This window comes from Microcaecilia unicolor, chromosome 10 (genome assembly GCF_901765095.1).
Source record: "Microcaecilia unicolor chromosome 10, aMicUni1.1, whole genome shotgun sequence".
NCBI lineage: Eukaryota > Metazoa > Chordata > Amphibia > Gymnophiona > Siphonopidae > Microcaecilia > Microcaecilia unicolor.
In genome coordinates, this window is record NC_044040.1 from 145698914 (window position 1) to 145718173 (window position 19260).

Here is a 19260-nt window from a genome sequence, read left to right on the forward strand (position 1 = left end):
TTGAACCTTGGAATTAAACATCAATAATAGCCAACTAGTCCCAGGAATGCCTGCACCTGCTTCTTAAATTGTGGTACAGCTACTTGCATGATTTCTTACACCTTCCAGACCTGGAACCTCACTGGTAATCAGACAGTCTACCAGTGAGGCCCGACTGTCTGATTATAAGCTCATGCTTGCCCCACCTGTAAGCAGAGCTTTGCAGCCTCCCATACTTTATTTAATCTCTCTTGCATCTGGAGCATGTAATCTACCTACCAAGTTTTTCCCTAGGCTATATTCCTCTTCCCAAGCTTCTTGGACAACATCCAGGATTCCTCTGGGTCTCTCTCATACAGTAACTCAAGGGAGAGAGCCATGTCAACTCTGGAGCACCTCTTGAATGGTGAACAAACCTGTAAGGGAGGATGGTGTCCAGTTTTCTCAACTTCATCCACAAATTTCTTTAACACTTGTTTCAGTGTTTATTAAAACATTCAACCAGGCCATCTGTCTGCAACTGGTACACAGAAATTCTCAATAAGTTAGACTTGCTTCATGTGTCGTGATATGAAGGTTGGCCCTGGAAATCAGGGATATCCATGGGAATTCCCATGTGTGAAAAGACTTCCCATAGTGCATTAGCTACTTAGCTACTATAGTGACTTTCATGCCACACAATGCAATGGCTTCCAGGTAGCGAGTTGCATAATCTAAGATGACCAGGATATATTTGTTGCCTCAGGTGGTTCACTTCAGGGATCACACAAAGTCCATGGCTGTTCTCTCAAATGGTGTTTCAATGATGGGCATGGGCACAAGAGGGGCAGGCAGAACCCTTGCACGTCTGCTTAACTGGAATGTGGGGCAGAATTGGCAATATAACTGGATTTGTTTATACAAGCCCATCCAGAAGAACCAGGCTAATATCTGCTCTCAGGTCTTCTCCTCCCCCAAGTGACCCCCTAACAGATGGCTATGGGCCAACTGCATAACCTGCCAGTGATAAGGTTCAGACACTAACAATTGCTCCACCACTTCCCCTTCTAAGGATCCCTTGGTCACCTGGTATAACAAGTCATTTTTCAATATAAAATATGGGGGAACTACTTTAGAAGAGTCTTGATTACCCACTGGTTTCCTGTTTATCCCCATCACTCGTGTTTGTGCTTCTCTGAGGGACTTGTCGTTTAATTGAGCCCTTCAAAATTTCTTGGATTGTCTTCCCTGCTCCATTCATCCGTATTCTCTAACAGATCAGAGTTTCCTTAGGTGTCTCCAACTACACCAAGGTTCTCATCTACTGCTGCTCCTAAATTAAGGGTGCTGCCTAGCTTCTCCAGGTGATCTTGCCAGCGGAGTTTGGTCACTTTGAATCCTCCACATATGTCGGGATCCTCCAAAGGGAAGCTCTCAGGGAAGGACTCATCCTTCTCAGGGTTAGCAGTTGGCAATGTCCAGAAGGCCTCAAACCTTGGAAAATCCTGGCCCAGGATGACTGGATAAGGTAACTAAGACAAACTGGCTTCTCCAACTGGGATTTTGAAGGAAAGACAGTCAAGACAGTCACTATCCAAAATGATAAAGGGGATGGAACTCCTCCAATATGAGGAAAGGCTAAAGAGGTTAGGATTTTTCAGCTTTGAAAAGAGACAGCTGAAGGGGGATATGATTGAGGTCTATAAAATCCTGAGTGGGGTAGAATGGGTAGAAGTGAAGTACAAACAACAGGAGACACTCAAATTACATGGAAGTACTTTTAGAAATAGGAGGAAATATTTTTTCATTCAAAGAATAGTTAAGCTCTGGAACTCACTGCCAGAGGATGTAGTAACAGCATGTATCTGGGTTTAAAAAAAGGTTTGGACAAATTCCTGGAGGAAAAGTCCATAGTTTTGAGATGGACAAGGGAAGCCACTGCTTGCCCTGGGATTGGTAGCATGGAATGTTGCTACTAATTGGGTTTCTGCCAGGCACTTGTGACCTGGATTGGCCACTGTTGGAAACAGGATATTGGGCTAGATGGACCATTGGTCTGACCCGTTATGGCTATTCTTATGTTATGTTCTTATAAGGCCAAGTGAGGATCATCACTCTGCTGGAGTCCACCAATGCATAGTAGGGACTCTTTCATTTCAACTCAGTGGCGTAGCCAGACTGCCAATTTTGGGTGGGCCTGAACCCAAAGTGGGTGGGCACAAAATTTTCTCTCTAACCCCCCCCCCCCCCCCCAGCAAAATTTAGTCATACTCAGATGCATTGTCACACAGGGGTAAAGTGCTGCTTTTCAGTGCATCAGATTTCAGACAATTTATTTAATAGCCTAATCCTTTTCAGTGAGTTTTCAGAGGCCAAAACCTCCTGCTTCAGGTCAGTATAATGCTGTTACGGTATCCTCTCCTGACCTAAGGAAGGAAGTATTGGTCTCTGAAACTTTATTAACACCATATTACTTTATCCTAAATTAAAAATAAAATTATTTTCTTTACCTTTGTTGTATGGCCATTTACTTTTTCTCATTGTGTTGCTCCCAGTCTCTAGATTCTGCTTTCCTTCGTTTCGCTAAACTCTTCTGCCAGGGTTTCCTGGCCATTTGTCCTTTTTCTCTCCTTTTTCTTTGCTTTCTTCAATATTTTTTCTGCCTCTCTCTGTGTCTAGATTTAATTCATTCTTACTATCCATTCTTTAATTTCCTTCATCTACTATGGCTTTTCATCTTTTTCTCACCTTTGTTCTCCCCCATGCCCCTTCCTCTTATTCTCCAATCTTTCACTACTCCCCCTTTCCATGCAGCAGCTCTCCTCTTTCTCCCCCATCCTTCCAGTGTCTCCCCTCTTTCTTTCTGCATCCTTCCATCGTGTCACCTCTTTCCTCCCTACCCTTCCATCCAGCGTCTCCCTCTTTCTCTCCCCATCCTTCTACCATCTACCCTCTCTCCTGAGCCTTCCATCTAATGTCTCTCGTCCCTCCTTCTAACAAGTGTCTCTCTCTAACCCTTTTCTGTTCAGTGTCCCTTCTCTCTCCACATCCTTCCAGTCCTCTCCCCTTTCTCTGCATCCTTTCATCCATCTCCCCTCTTTCTCTCCCCATCCTTCCATCCAGTGTCCTCTCTCCCCATCCTTCCGTCTGTTTTCCCTCTTTCTCTACCCCATCCTTCCGTCTGTTTTCCCTCTTTTTCTGCCATCCTTCTGTCTGTTTTCCCTCTTTCTCTCCCTATCCTTCCGTTTTCCCTCTTTCTCTGCCATCCTTCCATCTGTTTTCCCTCTTTCTCTCCCTATCCTTCCGTTTTCCCTCTTTCTCTCCCCATCCTTCCATTCCATCTGTTTTCCCTCTTTCTCGGCCATCCTTCCTTCCGTTTTCCCTCTTTCTCTCCCCATCCTTCCGTTTTCCCTTTCTCTCCCTTCTGTTTTCCCTCTTTCTCTCCCCATCCTTCTGTTTTCCCTCTTTCTCTCCCCATCCTTCCATCTGTTTTCCCTTTCTCTCCCCATCCTTCCGTTTTCCCTCTTTCTGTGCCATCCTCCCATCTGTTTTCCCTCTTTCTCTCCCCATCCTTCCGTTTTCCCTCTTTCTCTGCCATCCTCCCATCTGTTTTCCATCTTTCTCTCCCCATCCTTCCGTTTTCCCTCTTTCTCTGCCATCCTCCGTTCCATCTTTCTCTCCCCATCCTTCGTTTCCCTCTTTCTCCTCCCATCCTTCCGTTTTCCCTCTTTCTCCCCATCCTGCCATCCGTTTTCCCTCTCCCGATTCAGGCCCACCAGCCCCAGCTCCCATTGCCGGCCACTGCTGCTTTTCCTGATGAGCAGCAGGGCCGGCGCTACAAAAAGAAGTGCTCAGCTGACTGAGCGCCAACGCTAACACGACGAGAAAAAATGTTTAAAAGAAAAACGCGGCACCGCAGGCAGCCTCGAAACATTGGCTGCTGGCTCTGCAGGCTCCTCCCGTCTCTTACGTCACTGCCCCTGCTTCGCTCCAGGGGCAGTGACGTAAGAAACGGGAGGAGCCTGCAGAGCCAGCAGCCAATGCTTCGAGGCTGCCTGTGGTGCCGCGTTTTTTTAAAAACATTTTTTCTCGTTGCGTTAGCATTGGCGCCTAGCTCAGTCAGCTGAGTGCTTCTTCTTTTTGTAGCGCCGGCCCTGCTGCTCATCAGGAAAAGCAGCAGTGGCCGGCAATGGGAGCTGGGGCTGGCGCGGGCCGTGAGGAAGAGTGGGTGGGCGGGCCAGAGCTGAAATTGGGTGGGTCTGGGCCCACCCAGGCTCACCCGTAGCTACGCCCCTGCTCTCATACACAAATAGTAGTTGATAGAATTTGTTTCTAACTTTTGGTCTTATTTCCAGTTCCCTCCCAGCTAGTTAACATCCTTTAAGCTTAGCTGTTAAGTTATGGTGTTCAGATTACATTACATTTCAAGTAGTTCTTGTAGGGTGGCAACAGGATTACTGTGCTGTTATCCCAGTGGTGTTAATATGTTTTTTTTCTGGTGGTATAGATTCTCTGAATGCTGAGCGTTTTGCCCTTGTGAACAGGTGTAGCATAAACCCCTGAGTAGGTGAAATATCCTGTCACATAGAAGATGTAGTTACCAATGAGACTGTTTGCAGCCTTAAACCCCTTTCTTCTACTGGGGTCTAAGGATGATAGCTGGTTAACAGACTGACAGACTCATCAAATTCACAACTCCTACTCTTCTCTTAGTCCCTTGTTCAGGGAGCTAAGCTCCTAGTGGGTCCCTGAATGGAGTTTCCCCACTCACTACTCCTCTACATCATCTTTAGCTGGAGTTCCTTTGGCCCTGTATAACCAGAGGCTTAAACCTGGGGCTTCTAGTTACCAAGATTTGACTCCAATCCTCTATTCCACTCTTTATTTAATACAGTTGATGACAAGATAAATAACTCAATCACTTACAGTTGTGCTAAAATGGATTAGGATTCTGTACATACAGACTGAGTCAGAGTCTGTGATCAGCCCCTCTCCAGAAGAGAGAACTATCAGTGAATGAAGCTTGAAATGCTGAAACAGGGCACTAACAGGTACCACAGCACAGGGAAAAATTCACTATGAATTGCTACCCTGAGAGGAAAAAACAAGCAGTGGAGAGATTGAGGTCTCTCAACACACTGGATCTATATCCTAGACACAGCTTCCATGTCCTTCTCAAGACAGCAATCCGGAGGAAAGTGAAGTTCTGCTCCTCCCAGCATGTCCTGAAGCAAGCAGTAATTACAAAGCTTCAAAAGATATTAAGAGCAAAACACAGGTGTTTATAAGGGCTAATCACAGAGGACTACCGAAATGCATGGATCTGATTCATGTACATAGCTTAATAAATATGCAAACATATAATCTGTCACACACAAAGAGCACAAGCTGTTCCATGCAATGGGTGCAGAACACTCAAATTTGGACCCCCTCTGGGGAAGAAATGACAAGTCTTCTCCTTTGTGACTGTGTTTTATATTTCACTCCAAAACTCTGAATCCTATTGGCTCAAAGCCTCTGAGTATAACATCTACTTGTTCTTTGATTGACAGTATCTGGTTCAGGGCCATAATGTTCTGTCTTTAACTACAATGACTTAATATTTGTACAGCTTGATGCATTACTAAGTAAGAAATGTTTATAGTTTAATATGCCAAAAATATACATGTAGTCAACACTGGCAGCATATTTTGGGGTCTTGGATAGCTGAATGTTCCCAAAGTGGAAAGACCATGATTTATTACTCAAATGGGTCAATAGAAGCAAAAGTGAGATAATGGCTTGTTAAAATTCACAGTTAGTCAGTGATAGGTGGATTTGAATGTATTCCAGAAATCAGGGGCAGCAGAACACCCTTTTGCAGTGATTCTCAAACCTATCCTGGGGGAACCCCAGCCAATCAAGTGTTCAAGATATCTACAATGAATATTCATGAGATCTGTTTGCATACACTTCCTTCTTGGTATGCAAATCTATCTCATGCATATTCATTGAACCCTACTTCTGTGAGAATTCAAATTTTCAATCTAGTTACTACCAATACAATCCCTTAACACAGTAACTACAAATATATGTATCAAAACCTTGATTTATTCATATCACATTTCCTTCTTAATCAATATTGTTTTTTTGCACATAAATGCCTACTGCATTTTACTTAGTTTTCCTATTATCTCTACACTCATACACTCTCATTCATATTACACAGCATAACTGTCACAACTTAACTCTGTAATGAGATACAGAGATTTTTTACACATGCAATGAAATTGAGACTGAATCCTGTTGTGCATATACAAGGGGTCAAAATTTAGGGGAAAGATTGATAAGGAAGCAGACCAGGATTCATCAGATAGGGGGTCATAGCAGGTGCAAAGCTTGCACTTATTGTCAATATATCTTAGAAAGAACTCGGGTGGATATACCCAATCAAACTAAACAGAAGAAATTCGTTTTGAGAGCCTACACAGATTGTAATACTGAGATGGTAATTTATGGAATCTGTTGTCCCTATGGACTGTGGTACATAGGGCAAACGATTAAAAAAAATAAGTATAGATTGTCTCAACACCTGAGTAACATTCGATTGTCTAAGGTGGATACCCCGTTAGTAGCACATTGGCTGTCTCATAATCACTCGTTAGCAGAATTGCGGTATGTGAGGGAACAGAAAGTGGAAATGTATTGCAGAAAATGCTTAAAAAGAGCAACAAATAATTTTTGAATGGCACACTGTACATCCCACTGGCCTTAATAAGGAGGTAGACTGGACAGGAATTTGTGGATATGCATGTTAGCGATGATGTCATCATAGAGTTAGTTAAAAGTAGAGCACATGCTCCAGCGTTCAAGAGTTTCAGCACTATTGCTTTGGACACCTGGGGGAGACCCACCCTGACTAAGCAGTCGGTATTGTGGTATAAGGTATGAAACTGAAAATATATTTGAAGAAAGTTGAGTTAATTAAGGGGGAAAACAGTAGATTTTCCTATGTTCTAATTATATATTCTTGTTTATTTGAGCCCCGGAAGACGCTATGAGCGAAACGCATTAGAATGCGTAGGGTTTGACTCGGATTGAGCACGAGAACACTATAGACTGTTCAGTAGCATTGGAGAGAAAGGAAATGTCTACAGCTTACCTGAGGATTTAAAACGTATATTTACGAGGAGTACAGAGAAATGCAGCAGGAAGAGGAGAACTGCAGTTAAACAAGCATATATTACGAAATTGCTTCAAGATAAGTGATTTGAAAACCAGTATTGAACTGCTAGAGTCAAGGTCCTGAAAAGTTAACTGTGATAAGTGACAATTTGGTTATCTATAACATCAAGGATCCATAAAAAGAAAGAAAAACTTTGTAAAAATCCATTTGAGGACACTGGGGAGGCAATTTCATTGCATATGTAAAAAATCTCTGTATCTCGTTATAGAGTTATGTTGTGACAGTTATGCTGTGTAGTATGAATGAGAGTGTATGAGTGTAGAGATAATATGAAAACTAAGTAAAATGCAGTAGGCATTTATGTGCAAAAAAACAATATTGATTAAGAAGGAAATGTGATATGAATAAATCAAGGTTTTGATGCATATTCATTGGGAATATCCTAAAAGACTGACTGGGGTTTCCCCAGAACAGATTTGGGAGTCACTGCCTTTTGTTTGGATGGGGCCAATCTGGGGCCAATCTCCATCTGAGCCCCCAGCTCTCTAGTTGCTAATGCCACCTTTGCAAAATATTGATTGAACCATGGCCCCTAGTGGCTCACTATATTTTGCTGCCTAAGGTGGGAGTACTGTCAGCTTGTATGTCAGTATTCCAATAAAGCGCATGTTAATTCATACAGAACATTTGTGCCTTCTGTTCTTTTGCTGCCCAAGAATGGGGAGAAAGAAGTACTGAGATGTGAGATGCAGTGTTCATAAAATGACTACTTCTATAAATTCCTTTAAACTCAAGAGACATTATATAAATCAGCCCAAGCTCAAGACATGTTAGGAAGCATATATCTGTTTCTTCACTGACCATTGCACTTTCTGTCCATGCTTTTTTTTCTGGCTCTGCATTGGTAATAAAGGGAAGGAGAGGTAAGACACCTTGTGTGCATATTTTATGTCTTCTCATAATAATGGACTCCTGTGTTCTGTCAAAATATAAGATCTAGGTGGGTCCTATCTTCCTTCTAAAAAATCTTATATATGAATGAATGTCATTGAAGAACAAAGATAGTTCCTTTCTCAGTAGATTACCCTCTTAGGAGCTTAATTGTGGAACACTTGGATAGACAAGGCAATATTTCCTTGGCTGCAAGACATATAGCTTTATATGGATAAGCTATTTGTATAAAATAAATACATAAGTATTGCCACACTGGTACAGACCAAAGGTCCATCAAGCCCAGCATCCTGTTTCCAACAGTGGCCAATCCAGGTCACAAATACCTGGCAAGATCCCAGAAAACTCAATACATTTTATGCTGAAATAAGCAGTGGATTTTCCCCAAGTCAATTTAATAATGGTCTATGGACTTTTCCTTTAGGAAGCCGTTCAGACCCTTTTTAAACCCCACTGCCTTTACCACATTCTCTGGCAACGAATTCCAGAGTTTAATTACACATTGAGTGACAAAATATTTTCTCCGATTCATATTGAATTTACTACTTTGTAGCTTCATCGCATGCCCTCTAGTCCTAGTATTTTTGGAAAGAGTAAACAAACGATTCGCGTCTACCCGTTCCACTCCACTCATTATTTTACAGACCTCTATCAAATCTCCCCTCAGCCATCTCTTCTCCAAGCTGAAGAGTCCTAGATGCTTCAGCCTTTCCTCATAGGGAAGTCATCACCTTTGTCATTTTTGTCACCCTTCTCTGCACCTTTTCTAATTCCACTATATCTTTTTTGAGATGTGGCGACCAGAATTGAATACAGTATTTGAGGTGCAGTCGCACCATGGACCAATACAAAGGCATTATAACGTCCTCACTTTTGTTTTCCATTCCTTTCCTAATAATACCTAACATTTCTATTTGCACATATTTGGCTGGCTTATACTTTTAAATCAGCCAACTCAATTTATGCATATAACTTTATAAGAATAACCTATCTGTATAATATTATACCTGCTATTACTGTGGTCAAAATTAAAGACATAAGAAAATATGGAGCATGACTGAATTTAACACTCTCCAAATGGCAGATAAGTTTAATGTAGACAAGTAGACAAGTGTGATGTACATTATTTATTTTATTTATTTCTGCATTTGTAGCCCACATTTTCCTACCTATTGGTAAGTTCAATGTGGTTTACAAGAGTCTGGAGTAAATTGTTTACAGTTTGTATAGAACAAGATTACAATTTATATAGAAGAATGCGATTAACAGTCTTGACTGACAGGCTTTATGTGTTTATAGTTGCCTCATGTAGGCATGCTAAGTGTTTCGGATGAATTGGGTGACGGAAGTTTTGTTCAGTTCTGCCTATTGTCATTTTCATGTAGTGTTGTTCAGTAGTCTGGTTGGTTAGGCTGGTTCAGTGGGGAGGAGCTTTCTGAAAAAATGGGCTTTCAGGTGTTTTCGGAAGATTAGGTAATTGTCCTTGAGATTTAGGTCTTTTGGTAGTGTGTTCCAGAGCTTGGTGCAAACATATGAGAATCCAGAAGCGTATGTTGATTTGTATTTAAGGCCTTTACATCTAGGGAAGTGGAGGGTAAGGTAAGATCTTGCTGACTTAGTTGCATTTCGAATTGGTAGATCTATTAGGTTGATCATGCAGCCTGGTGAGAGGCCGAAAATTATTCTGTAGGCCAGAGAACAGATCTTGAAGGATATGCGTGCCTTGATTGGTAGCCAGTGTAATTTTTGGAGAAATTTCAAACCTTTTTTTTTTTCTGAAAATGAGTCCAGCTGCTGTATTTTGTACTGTTTGTAATTTCTTTAAGATTTGGTCTTTGCACCCTGTGTAGATTCTGTTGCAGTAATCCACATAGGTTAGAACCATGGTGTGGATCATGTTGTGGAATACATCTCATGGGAAATATTGTTTTATATGTTTGCTTCCACATTGTGTGAAACATTTTCTTTGTAGTGGCCTTAGTCTGGTTTTCGAGTGATAAGTCACGATCTACGGTGATTCCTAGGATTTTCAGATTGTCTGACATTGGGAGAGATGATCCCAAGGTGTTGATGGTTGTGAAGCGTTCAGTATTGTATGGAGATGAGTTCAATTTCAGCTTGAAGGCTGATGCCCAGGATTCCATGGTTTTTATGCTGTTTGTGATTTTGGAGGTGATTTCTGATGAGTTATTTTTGAAAGGGATATAGATTGTAATGTTGTCAGCATAGATAAAAGGATTAAAGCTTTGTTTGGAAAGGGACCTGCCTAGTGGGGTCATCATTAGGTTGAATAGTATAGCTAATGATGCTACATTACATATTAAGAGTCACCCCTCCCACCCCCCCCCCCCCCCCCCCCCACACACACACATATAGAAAGGATCGAGGTGTCATCACGGACAATCTGTGTGCAGCAGTGGCCAAAAATTCAAAGAGAATGTTAGGAATTATTAGGAAAGAAATAGAGAATAAAACAAATAATAATATAATCCTCTGTATTATTCCATGGTGAGACCACACTTTGTGTGTTCTGTGTTGCATGTTGCTGCATCTCAAAAGAGATATATTGGAATTAGAAAGGGCACAGAGAAGGGTAACCAAAATAATTAAAGAGCAAGAATGACTCGTATATGGAAAAGCTAAAGAGATTAGGGTCTTCATCTAGGAGAGAAGACTGCCTAGAGGAGATATGTTAGAGGTCTTCTCTCCAAGATGAAGGCAGTTAGCTTAGCAGAGTTTTAAAAGGGGTTAGATGGTTTCCTAAAGGACAAGTCCATAAACCACTACTAAATGGACTTGGGAAAATCCACAATTCCAGGAATAACATGTATAGAATGTTTGTATGTTTGGGAAGCTTGCCAGGTGCCCTTGGCTTGGATTGGCCGCTGTCATGGACAGGATGCTGGGCTTGATGGACCCTTGGTCTTTTCCCAGTGTGGCATTACTTATGTACTTATGTCTATAAAATCCTGACTGGAGTGGAACAGATAAACGTGAATTGATCATTTACTCTTTCAAAAAGTATAAAGACTAGGGGATATAACAATACATTTAAAACAAATAGGCAAACATAATTTTTGTTTTCACTCAACACTTAGTTAAGCTCTGGAACTTATCAAAGAATGTGGTAGAAGCAGGTACTTATGACCTGAATTAGCTATTGTTAGGAACAGAATACTGGGCTAGATGGACCTTTGGTCTGACCAGTATGGCAACTGTTATGTTCTTATATCTCTGACCCTGGAGGGCCACTAGCCTGTCCTATGGTTATATGGATACATTTTGGCCATGCAGAGGTTAGTTTTATAAACCTTTGTGTGTTATTTACATAGATATAGAAATAGATATATACCCACATTATATATGCCTTGGCAATCCTGAAGATGGAAGTAGGGCAGACCTGAGATACATGCATATGTTATAAATGGCACACATGGAGACCACGTGATGCACTGAGAGAGTGAGACATGTTTTCATTCTCTGAGGCTCCCACACCAAAATAATCTTAAAATTCAATTTACAGTACATCACTCTTAAAGGTCAGTCCTGAGCCTTGGTAAAGGGCTGTTTCGTGGACAAATATTTGTGTGTTTTACTGGGAGAAATGTCAGCTAAAGGACCCAGATGGGAGGAAAAGAAGCTGCATGCAGCAGAAGGGAAGCAGGAGGAAACAATGTGGCAGAGCAGTACAGCCTTCACAGATGAACGACTTCTACAACTTACCGAGGCCATGGGGAATGCACTTGAGCCCAGTGTGGGTCAGTTCTCGGGGGCAGATATCAAATTTAGAGTTGCTTTTGACTGAAACTAGCCGCTGGACCAGAGAGCTGGAACTGAGGGTTTCTACACTAGAAGATGCTTCCCCTTCGACGGTTGCAGCCATAAGCAGATTGGAAGCCTCATTCTATGATCATGCGGTGAAAATAGATGACTTAGAAGACCGGTCACGTTGCAACAATTTGAGGATCATTGGACAACTGGATACTTCCCTCCATGTTAGAACGCTGGTTTAAAGCAGAATTTGCACTGTCCGATCATGCAGGGCCTCTGTCTCAAGTGGGCGCAGGTCTCTGTCTCAAGTGGGCGCACCGCTTAGGTCGTATGCAAGATTGCCAACAGAACCCTCGAGCTAGCATCATCAAGGTTCATAATTATATCCACAAGGTAGAGATTTTGAGAGGATATAGGCAGATAGTCTACAATATGAGGGTCATACTATCAAAATCTTTCAAGACTACTCTGCATCCTTACAGGAACAAAGGTGGAAGTTTACTGCACTTTGTGCAAAGCTCCACGAACAACAACTTAGATTCATGCTGCTCTATCCAGCAATCTTGAAAGGTATACATGAATGGTCACTGGCAATCTTTTGAAATTATCACAGCAGCTCAAGACTTTGTTTCTCAACTCACTACTACAGTCCCCAGCAGGAGGAGAGCTGAAGTCACATTTATATACCTAAAGTTTTCTGGCATCTAAAACCTGTATGGTATATAAATATTAGAGTGTGAGTTATAACTGTGAGTTATAACTGTTATAACTGTAAGTTTAGTTTTAAGATCAACTTCCTGTGATAACTGAGGGGCGTGGGGCCTCAAGGCATATAGGGTGGTTGGGGGGAGGGGAAGGGTTTTGGGATCAGGACACGCTCCTTACACATTTGGGTATGGGTGTTAGGGGTGGGTGTGAGAGGTGTAGAAATCAGAAGGAGAATATTTTAGTGACTGGGTTTTTGTTTATTTCTACAGTGGTTATATCTGTTGTTGAGAATCGGGTGGTATTTCCAGAGGGAGATACAAATGTTGGTAGATCTGGGGTTTGGTGGGAAGAGGGGTTTATTCTAGATGGGGTTGGCTCCCCCCAACATAATTCTAGAAATGTCACACAGTTTTATTTTGCTGTTTCTGGTTATGGTGAAGGCTGAGTGCTCCGACCTTTTGATAGTAGTGGGGCTGAGAACATTCTTACCCTCCTTGTGGTTACGTTGCCTGTCATCCCCCCCTGTAGAGTTGTGATGTGGAATGTGGATGGTATTACGTCCCCAATAAAGCTTTCGAAAATATTGGCTGCATTGATGCAGCAGGGGACAGACACTGCATGTTTACAAGAGACGCATCTTAATGATGCCGAACAGCTGAAACATAAGCGTGCCTGGGTTAGCAATATCTTTTTTGCATCCTCCGGTAGCAGAAGGGGGGAGTGGCCGTTTTGCTAAGCAAATCTTTGGCTTGCACAGAGAAGGTGCTCTTTAAAAATTGCTCACGGCAGATATTGTTGCTTAAATTGTGGTTGCAGGGGAGGGAGATATTACTTCTTACTTGAATGGCCCCAGCCCATTTGATAAGATGTTTTATCCTTCATTGTTGAGATGCCTATTGCCTTACCAGGAAATACCTCTGATAGTGTTGGGATATATGAAACTCCTCATTGATGCACAACTAGATAGTTCATCCGCCTAATGTCCTAGGGCTACATTGCAGCCCGGCGGGGGGAGTGCTTGAGTCCTTTAGCACATCTCTCAACTTGGTAGATGCATGGCGTTTGCTTCATCCAGCTGACCGAGATTACATGCTTAGGTCCAGGACTCATGACTCCTTTTCATGTATAGATTACATCTTTGTCTCCACTGCGTTGTTTCACTCAGTCATGGAAACAGTCATCGATTCAGACGCACTCTTGGATCATTTGGCAGTATGGCTAGACTTAGAAGCTCCTTCTTTCTTTTACCTTTCCTCTGGTTGGCACTTTCCTGCTTATTTAGGTCACAACACAGAGTTTCAGACTTTTTGCAATTCAAATGAGAAGCTAATCCACAACATATAGATCAACCAGAGCTCTCTTGGGATGCTGCTAAAGTTGTAATGTGGGGAGAAATGATAGCAAAAAGTTGGCGAGTAGTATTTGTATCCTGGAAGCGAAGCTGCATGGAGCTGGAAGAGCTTATATTCATGACTCTGCAAAATAAAGAGGCATATTTATCTGCACAGGTCACCTTAAAATCTTTAATTCATGAACAGACCCAGAGAAGTCTGATTTATCATAAATATAAGTTCCATAGGTTCGGTAATAGACCAGGAAGAATGCTGGCACAGCTGGTTTAAGCCCTGGGGGTGGGGGGGGGGGGGGGCCATACAATTGGAGCCCTTTGTGATCGTACTGGGTACATTGTTAATCGACCAGACCAAATAGCAGACCTCTTCATGGAACACTTTCGGAATCTCTATGTCGCAAGGCCAGATGGGATACACAGGTTACTTTAGATTTTTTGGACAAGGCAGGACTCCCGTGTCCATCAGAGGTGGAAATCCAGATCTTAAATGCTCCACTTCAAGCTAAGGAGCTTCAGCAGGCTATAAAAAAAGTTGAAACCATACTCTTCACCCGGAATAGACTGTTTCTCTGGCGAATACTATAAATTATTACAGCCACAGGTTATTAGCCCCTTACTGGACTATTATCAGACTGTCATACAGAAAGGGTCCTTTCCCTCTCATGACAAAGTTGCCACCTTTCAGCGTTACCCTCTGCTACAATCTTTACATTTGGTTTGGAGATGAATATGTAGAAGGCATCAATTTTCTGCTTCTGTGCTCCCTCATCTTTCATTATGCAGTAATCCAGCCTTTCCCCCTGGTCAGGACTTGCCTCTTTCACAGTTGGGCAAGGATGGGCATTCATTATATTGTAGATGTGGTGAATGGAGAAGGACAATTCAAGTCTTTCGAAGCCTTCCAGCAAGAGTATCAATTGCCTCCTTCTTACTATTTTGCATACATGCAAATAAGGCACTACATTTCTTCTTTGCTCTGGACAGATCTTACTGAAGATGTACAGGAAACTTTATCTGAAGCTTTTACACTTTGTTCCTGGCTGAGAGTGTCTTCAAAGTTCCATCACCGATATTTGAAAGATACTATCCCAGATTTGGATTATGCCACCTTTGCGAAGAATTGGTCTGCTGGCATTCATTTTACTTTGTCGGAGCAGTTCAAAAAATTTGTTTTAGGGATTCATACAATGTCTCAATCTATATTAAGAGAATTGCTTTACAAATTTACTCTATGGCTGCATATTTCCCCGTATCGGGCTCATAAGGCGGGCATAGAAGCCAGGGGAGTGACCAAAATGTGACAGCACTTCAGCAACTCTGAGACACACAGTGTGGCTTTGCCCGGTTACGTATACTTTTGGGGGTATGATGCATTCTACTTTGTGTACTTATTGGGGTTGTATTGTCTCCTGTGATCCTCATCTTTTATTTGGCCAGTATGTGTACACTGATCTGGTACCACCAGGCTTCTTGCAGTTTCGCCGCAAGGCTATTCTTTTTTGGATCAAGGCCATATTACTAAACTGACTGTCATCTACTGGTCCCACTCTACCTGAGTGACATTCCCTTCTTGTCCAGCAAATGCGGGTGGAGGGACGGGGGATTTTTTCCATAGAGAGTCGCTCTAGTAAGATGTTTTCAGAGACCTGGGAGCCTTTTGGGAGGATGTTGCCTCCCAGGGCTAGAAGCTATTTACTGAATTGCTGAGGTGGTGAACTTTGCTGTTTATGTTTATTAGGGGGAGCCAACTGCAGAGGGGAGAGAAGAATGGAAGGATTGTGGAATTCTTTTAGAGTGTTGTTATCCTTTTATTCTTAAGGTTCTGTTGTATTTCTTGCAAGTTGTAATAGTAATAAAAATGATTGAAACATAAATTGTGCACATATTCATACAGACTTAGGTAGAAAAATGATATCTGCCTCTAAGCAAGTGTAACTTTTTGCAAGAGCTTTTGGTGAGGCAATTTTGTCAAGTCACAGAGGTGCATATGTTTCCTTTAGTGAGCTAAATACTTTCCTTTTATAAAACACAAAAGTAGATCAAGATCTAATATCAAACTGATATATAACCAAAAATGAAAAACATGCATGTAGTCAGTTTAATCCTTTTTGGCAAATGCTAAAAATTCACTTTCACCGTCACAACATTCTTTTTCTATCAAAGGTCTTTCTCAAGACCATCATTCAATTCACTACTTTAAGGGATTGGATGTCACCTCATGTGTACAGATCACTGGGCAAAATATTGACAGAATAGAGGAGGGGAAAATAGTGAGTGAGGAGATGGGAATGAGTGGCAAGAGACAGGGGATCAAAAGAGGTGACGAAATAGTGGATAATAGGATAATGGAGGAAGGCAAGTAAATGGGGAGACTGGTGAAGCTGTTTGTTAAATTAGGGGATTAGAGTGCACACTGTTTGCAAGCAGGACACACTCTTAATGACATTGCTCCCGTAATGCAAAATGGCTAAGAGAGCCAAAATAAAGTGAAAATTTCCATAAACGACATGGGAAAGTTAATAAACTGAAAACTGTCCAGTTGCCTATCCCTACTGTATTATGCAAGAACCTTCTTCTTTTTTTTTTTTTTTTTTTTAATAGTTCAGTAGATAAGAATAATAAACACAGTAGAATAATGCAGTAGATATTTCCATCAAAGAAGTTTTTTTTTTTAATTGCTCTCCTGCTGAATATGTCATCAAATACTCATATATTTGCCAGCATCCTAGGTATGGGTATTTTACAAAAGGCTCTGCATTTGCCAGACCTTTTTGTGAAATACCAGGGGAACTGAGCAGATCTCAACCATGACATCTCAGTTCCCATCTGAATACTCTCTCTAAAACAGGTCTTTAAGTGTCAAACTGTTAATTAATTGTTAGCATGACTGTACTAGCATCTTGAACTAATTTGAGGTACACTGCCTTGAGTGAATTCCTTCAAAAAGGCAGTAAATAAATCCTAATAAATAATAATTCCCTCATTAACTGCTTAATGAACTTTAATAAAAGAGGGCCATATTTCTATGGATGCTGGCACAACTAGGCAGGGTCTAAGAAAGATGTGTACAGAGGGTTGCTGAGATAAAGTAGAACATTAGCACTGAACTGTTTTGAAGACAGGTGACCCAGTCACTATTTTGCTTTTATGGTCACTGAGAGGATGAGGAAAGAAGAGTGATTAGATCATGGAACACAAAACCCAACTTTTGGCTTTGTAAGCAGTTATGTACATGCATTTGTCTTTATTTTAGTGAACCAGATGAAGACCTGGTGTTTGAGGAGTTTGCTCGTCAGCAGCTGAATGATGAGTTACACATGGATGATAAAGTTGAGGAGGAAGATGAGGTTAAATGAGCACATGGGTCAAGATGGCCACCTGAAAATCTACAAGAAAGAAGCATAGGATGTCTCGCTTAACTTCTCACAATGTAATCCATAACTGATTGTAACAAATTGCATTTCCATTATTTACAATGTATTGTAAGCCACACTGAGCCCGCAAATAGGTGGGAAAATGTGGGATACAAATGCAATAAAATAAATAAATATAACATGGCATTTAGAACTGGAGATCATTTTACAAGTTATTTAATTTTAGTTGTAATGCGCCTTCTGTGGCTTTGTGGTTGATTGCTGTGAATAGTGTCTAAAGTTTTGTTGCTGAAAGTAGTAAAGCTTTATTTTAGGTAGGAATGTGTAAATATAGAGCAGTGGTTCTGAACCGGTCCTAGACGATATTCAGCCAACCTAGTTTTCAAGAGATGCACAATGACAATGCCCAAGATAGATCTCCATTGTGTGCAGATTTATCTCATGTATATTCACTGTTGCTATCCTGAAAACTAGACTGGCTGGGCAGGTTTTTGGGATCACTGCTATAGAGGATATGTTTGTAAGCCACTTTTGACTATCTTTTGGTTAAAGTTGTATATCAAGATAAATGAAATCATTACTGAAGCCTTTTAACCTTTGGTCCACATAGCTACTGCAGTCCCAATAGTAGCCAACAATCATTTTTAGAATGTATCTCTCATTAAAAATTCCACCAGTAGAAGATTTCTCGAGGGGCTGGGCAGGGTACTTCCTTCACTCACTGAACCAGGTGTACTGTGGTTTTTAATCACAGGGCCATAAAGTAAAGCACTACAAAGGACAAAACAAAGACTGAGAAGACTGTGGGATGAATTTGGCATCATTCAACATCCACTGAAAACTCTTCTGACCTAATCCTATGGTGATATTGGTTTATCATTCATAGCTGTCAGTCAGAAATGATACAATTGTCATGTGAGGGACCCTGTGAGCCTAATTCTGAGCTTGAAGAGGACTAGCAAAATATAGGGGGTAATTGTATAAACTAGGTGCTAATATAGGGGGTTAAAGGAATTAATTTTTATACTTACCTGGGGATGGAGATGTGCTGACCAACATTCCGTTGGTCAGCAGAAAAAGGTTGGAATGCTAAAAGGGACATTTAGTTGGTTTGGAACCCCAAGCTAAAGTCAGGTTTCCTAGGTCACGGGGCTTGCAGGCAGTTGGCTGAGAGAGACGGACAGCAGGAGCGAGAGGGTGCGTGACGCTGAGTGGGGCGGAGGAAGAGGAGGTTTTGAGGAAAAAGGGGTAACAGGGAAGGATTGGAGTGAGAGTAAGGTGATTAGTGTGGTGATGAATGTGCTGTAAGGGATAGATTTATTTAAAGTTTTACTGTGGTTGGGCTTTGGTATAGGTTAAGTGGGGTTTAAGGAGAACAGGTTGAAAGAATCTAATGTATGTCTGTTTGGAAACTTTGTAAGGGAAAGGGAAGGGGTTTTCAGTGGATAAAAATCACAGCTAAGGGAAAAAACCTTGCTGACCTGGGTATATGTAGGGCATGCAAAGGAACGGAATGTTTGGTGAAAAGGCTGCAATTGGAATGCTGAGAGTAGTGCTGTGAGACAAAGGTTGACAGTCTCTCTTTTTAGTGCAGGGACACACAAAAATACAGTTTAAGCCCAGAAGGATAGGGAATTTTATTTAATTTGTTTTTTGAAGTAGTTATTTGGCCAAAGTAACCCATTCCATTAGTGAGAATTCTCAAGAAAAATTAGGGAGTGAGGGTTTTGCCTACAATTCTTTTGGTTAAGCGTTAGGTTTAGGAGGAAGCTGGACAAAGAACCAAGAACGCGTTCCGGAGGACATCGAAGGGCCCCCACACAAGAAAGTCTATGCTACACACCAACAAAAGGAAACCTGTAACAGCTAAGTGACTTTGGGAATACAGAGAAAACCTAGAAGGACAAAAAGGGGAAAAGAAAATATACTTACCTGAAAGGCTGAGTGCTGCTACTTCTGGGAAAAAGGGTTGAAGCAAATTC

At 41.6% G+C, this 19260-nt stretch overlaps 1 protein-coding gene across 1 annotated transcript in view; it reads left to right on the forward strand.

Moving 5' to 3' along the window:
- Nucleotides 1–17260, forward strand: part of SAG (S-antigen visual arrestin) — a 90196-nt gene extending 72936 nt beyond the window's left edge. The window contains exons 14-15 of the mRNA XM_030215642.1: nt 5225–5236; nt 17158–17260. Coding sequence (XP_030071502.1) covers nt 5225–5236; nt 17158–17260 — 115 coding nt within the window. The remainder of the gene's footprint in view (nt 1–5224; nt 5237–17157) is intronic.
- The last annotated feature ends 2000 nt before the right edge of the window (nt 17261–19260 follow it).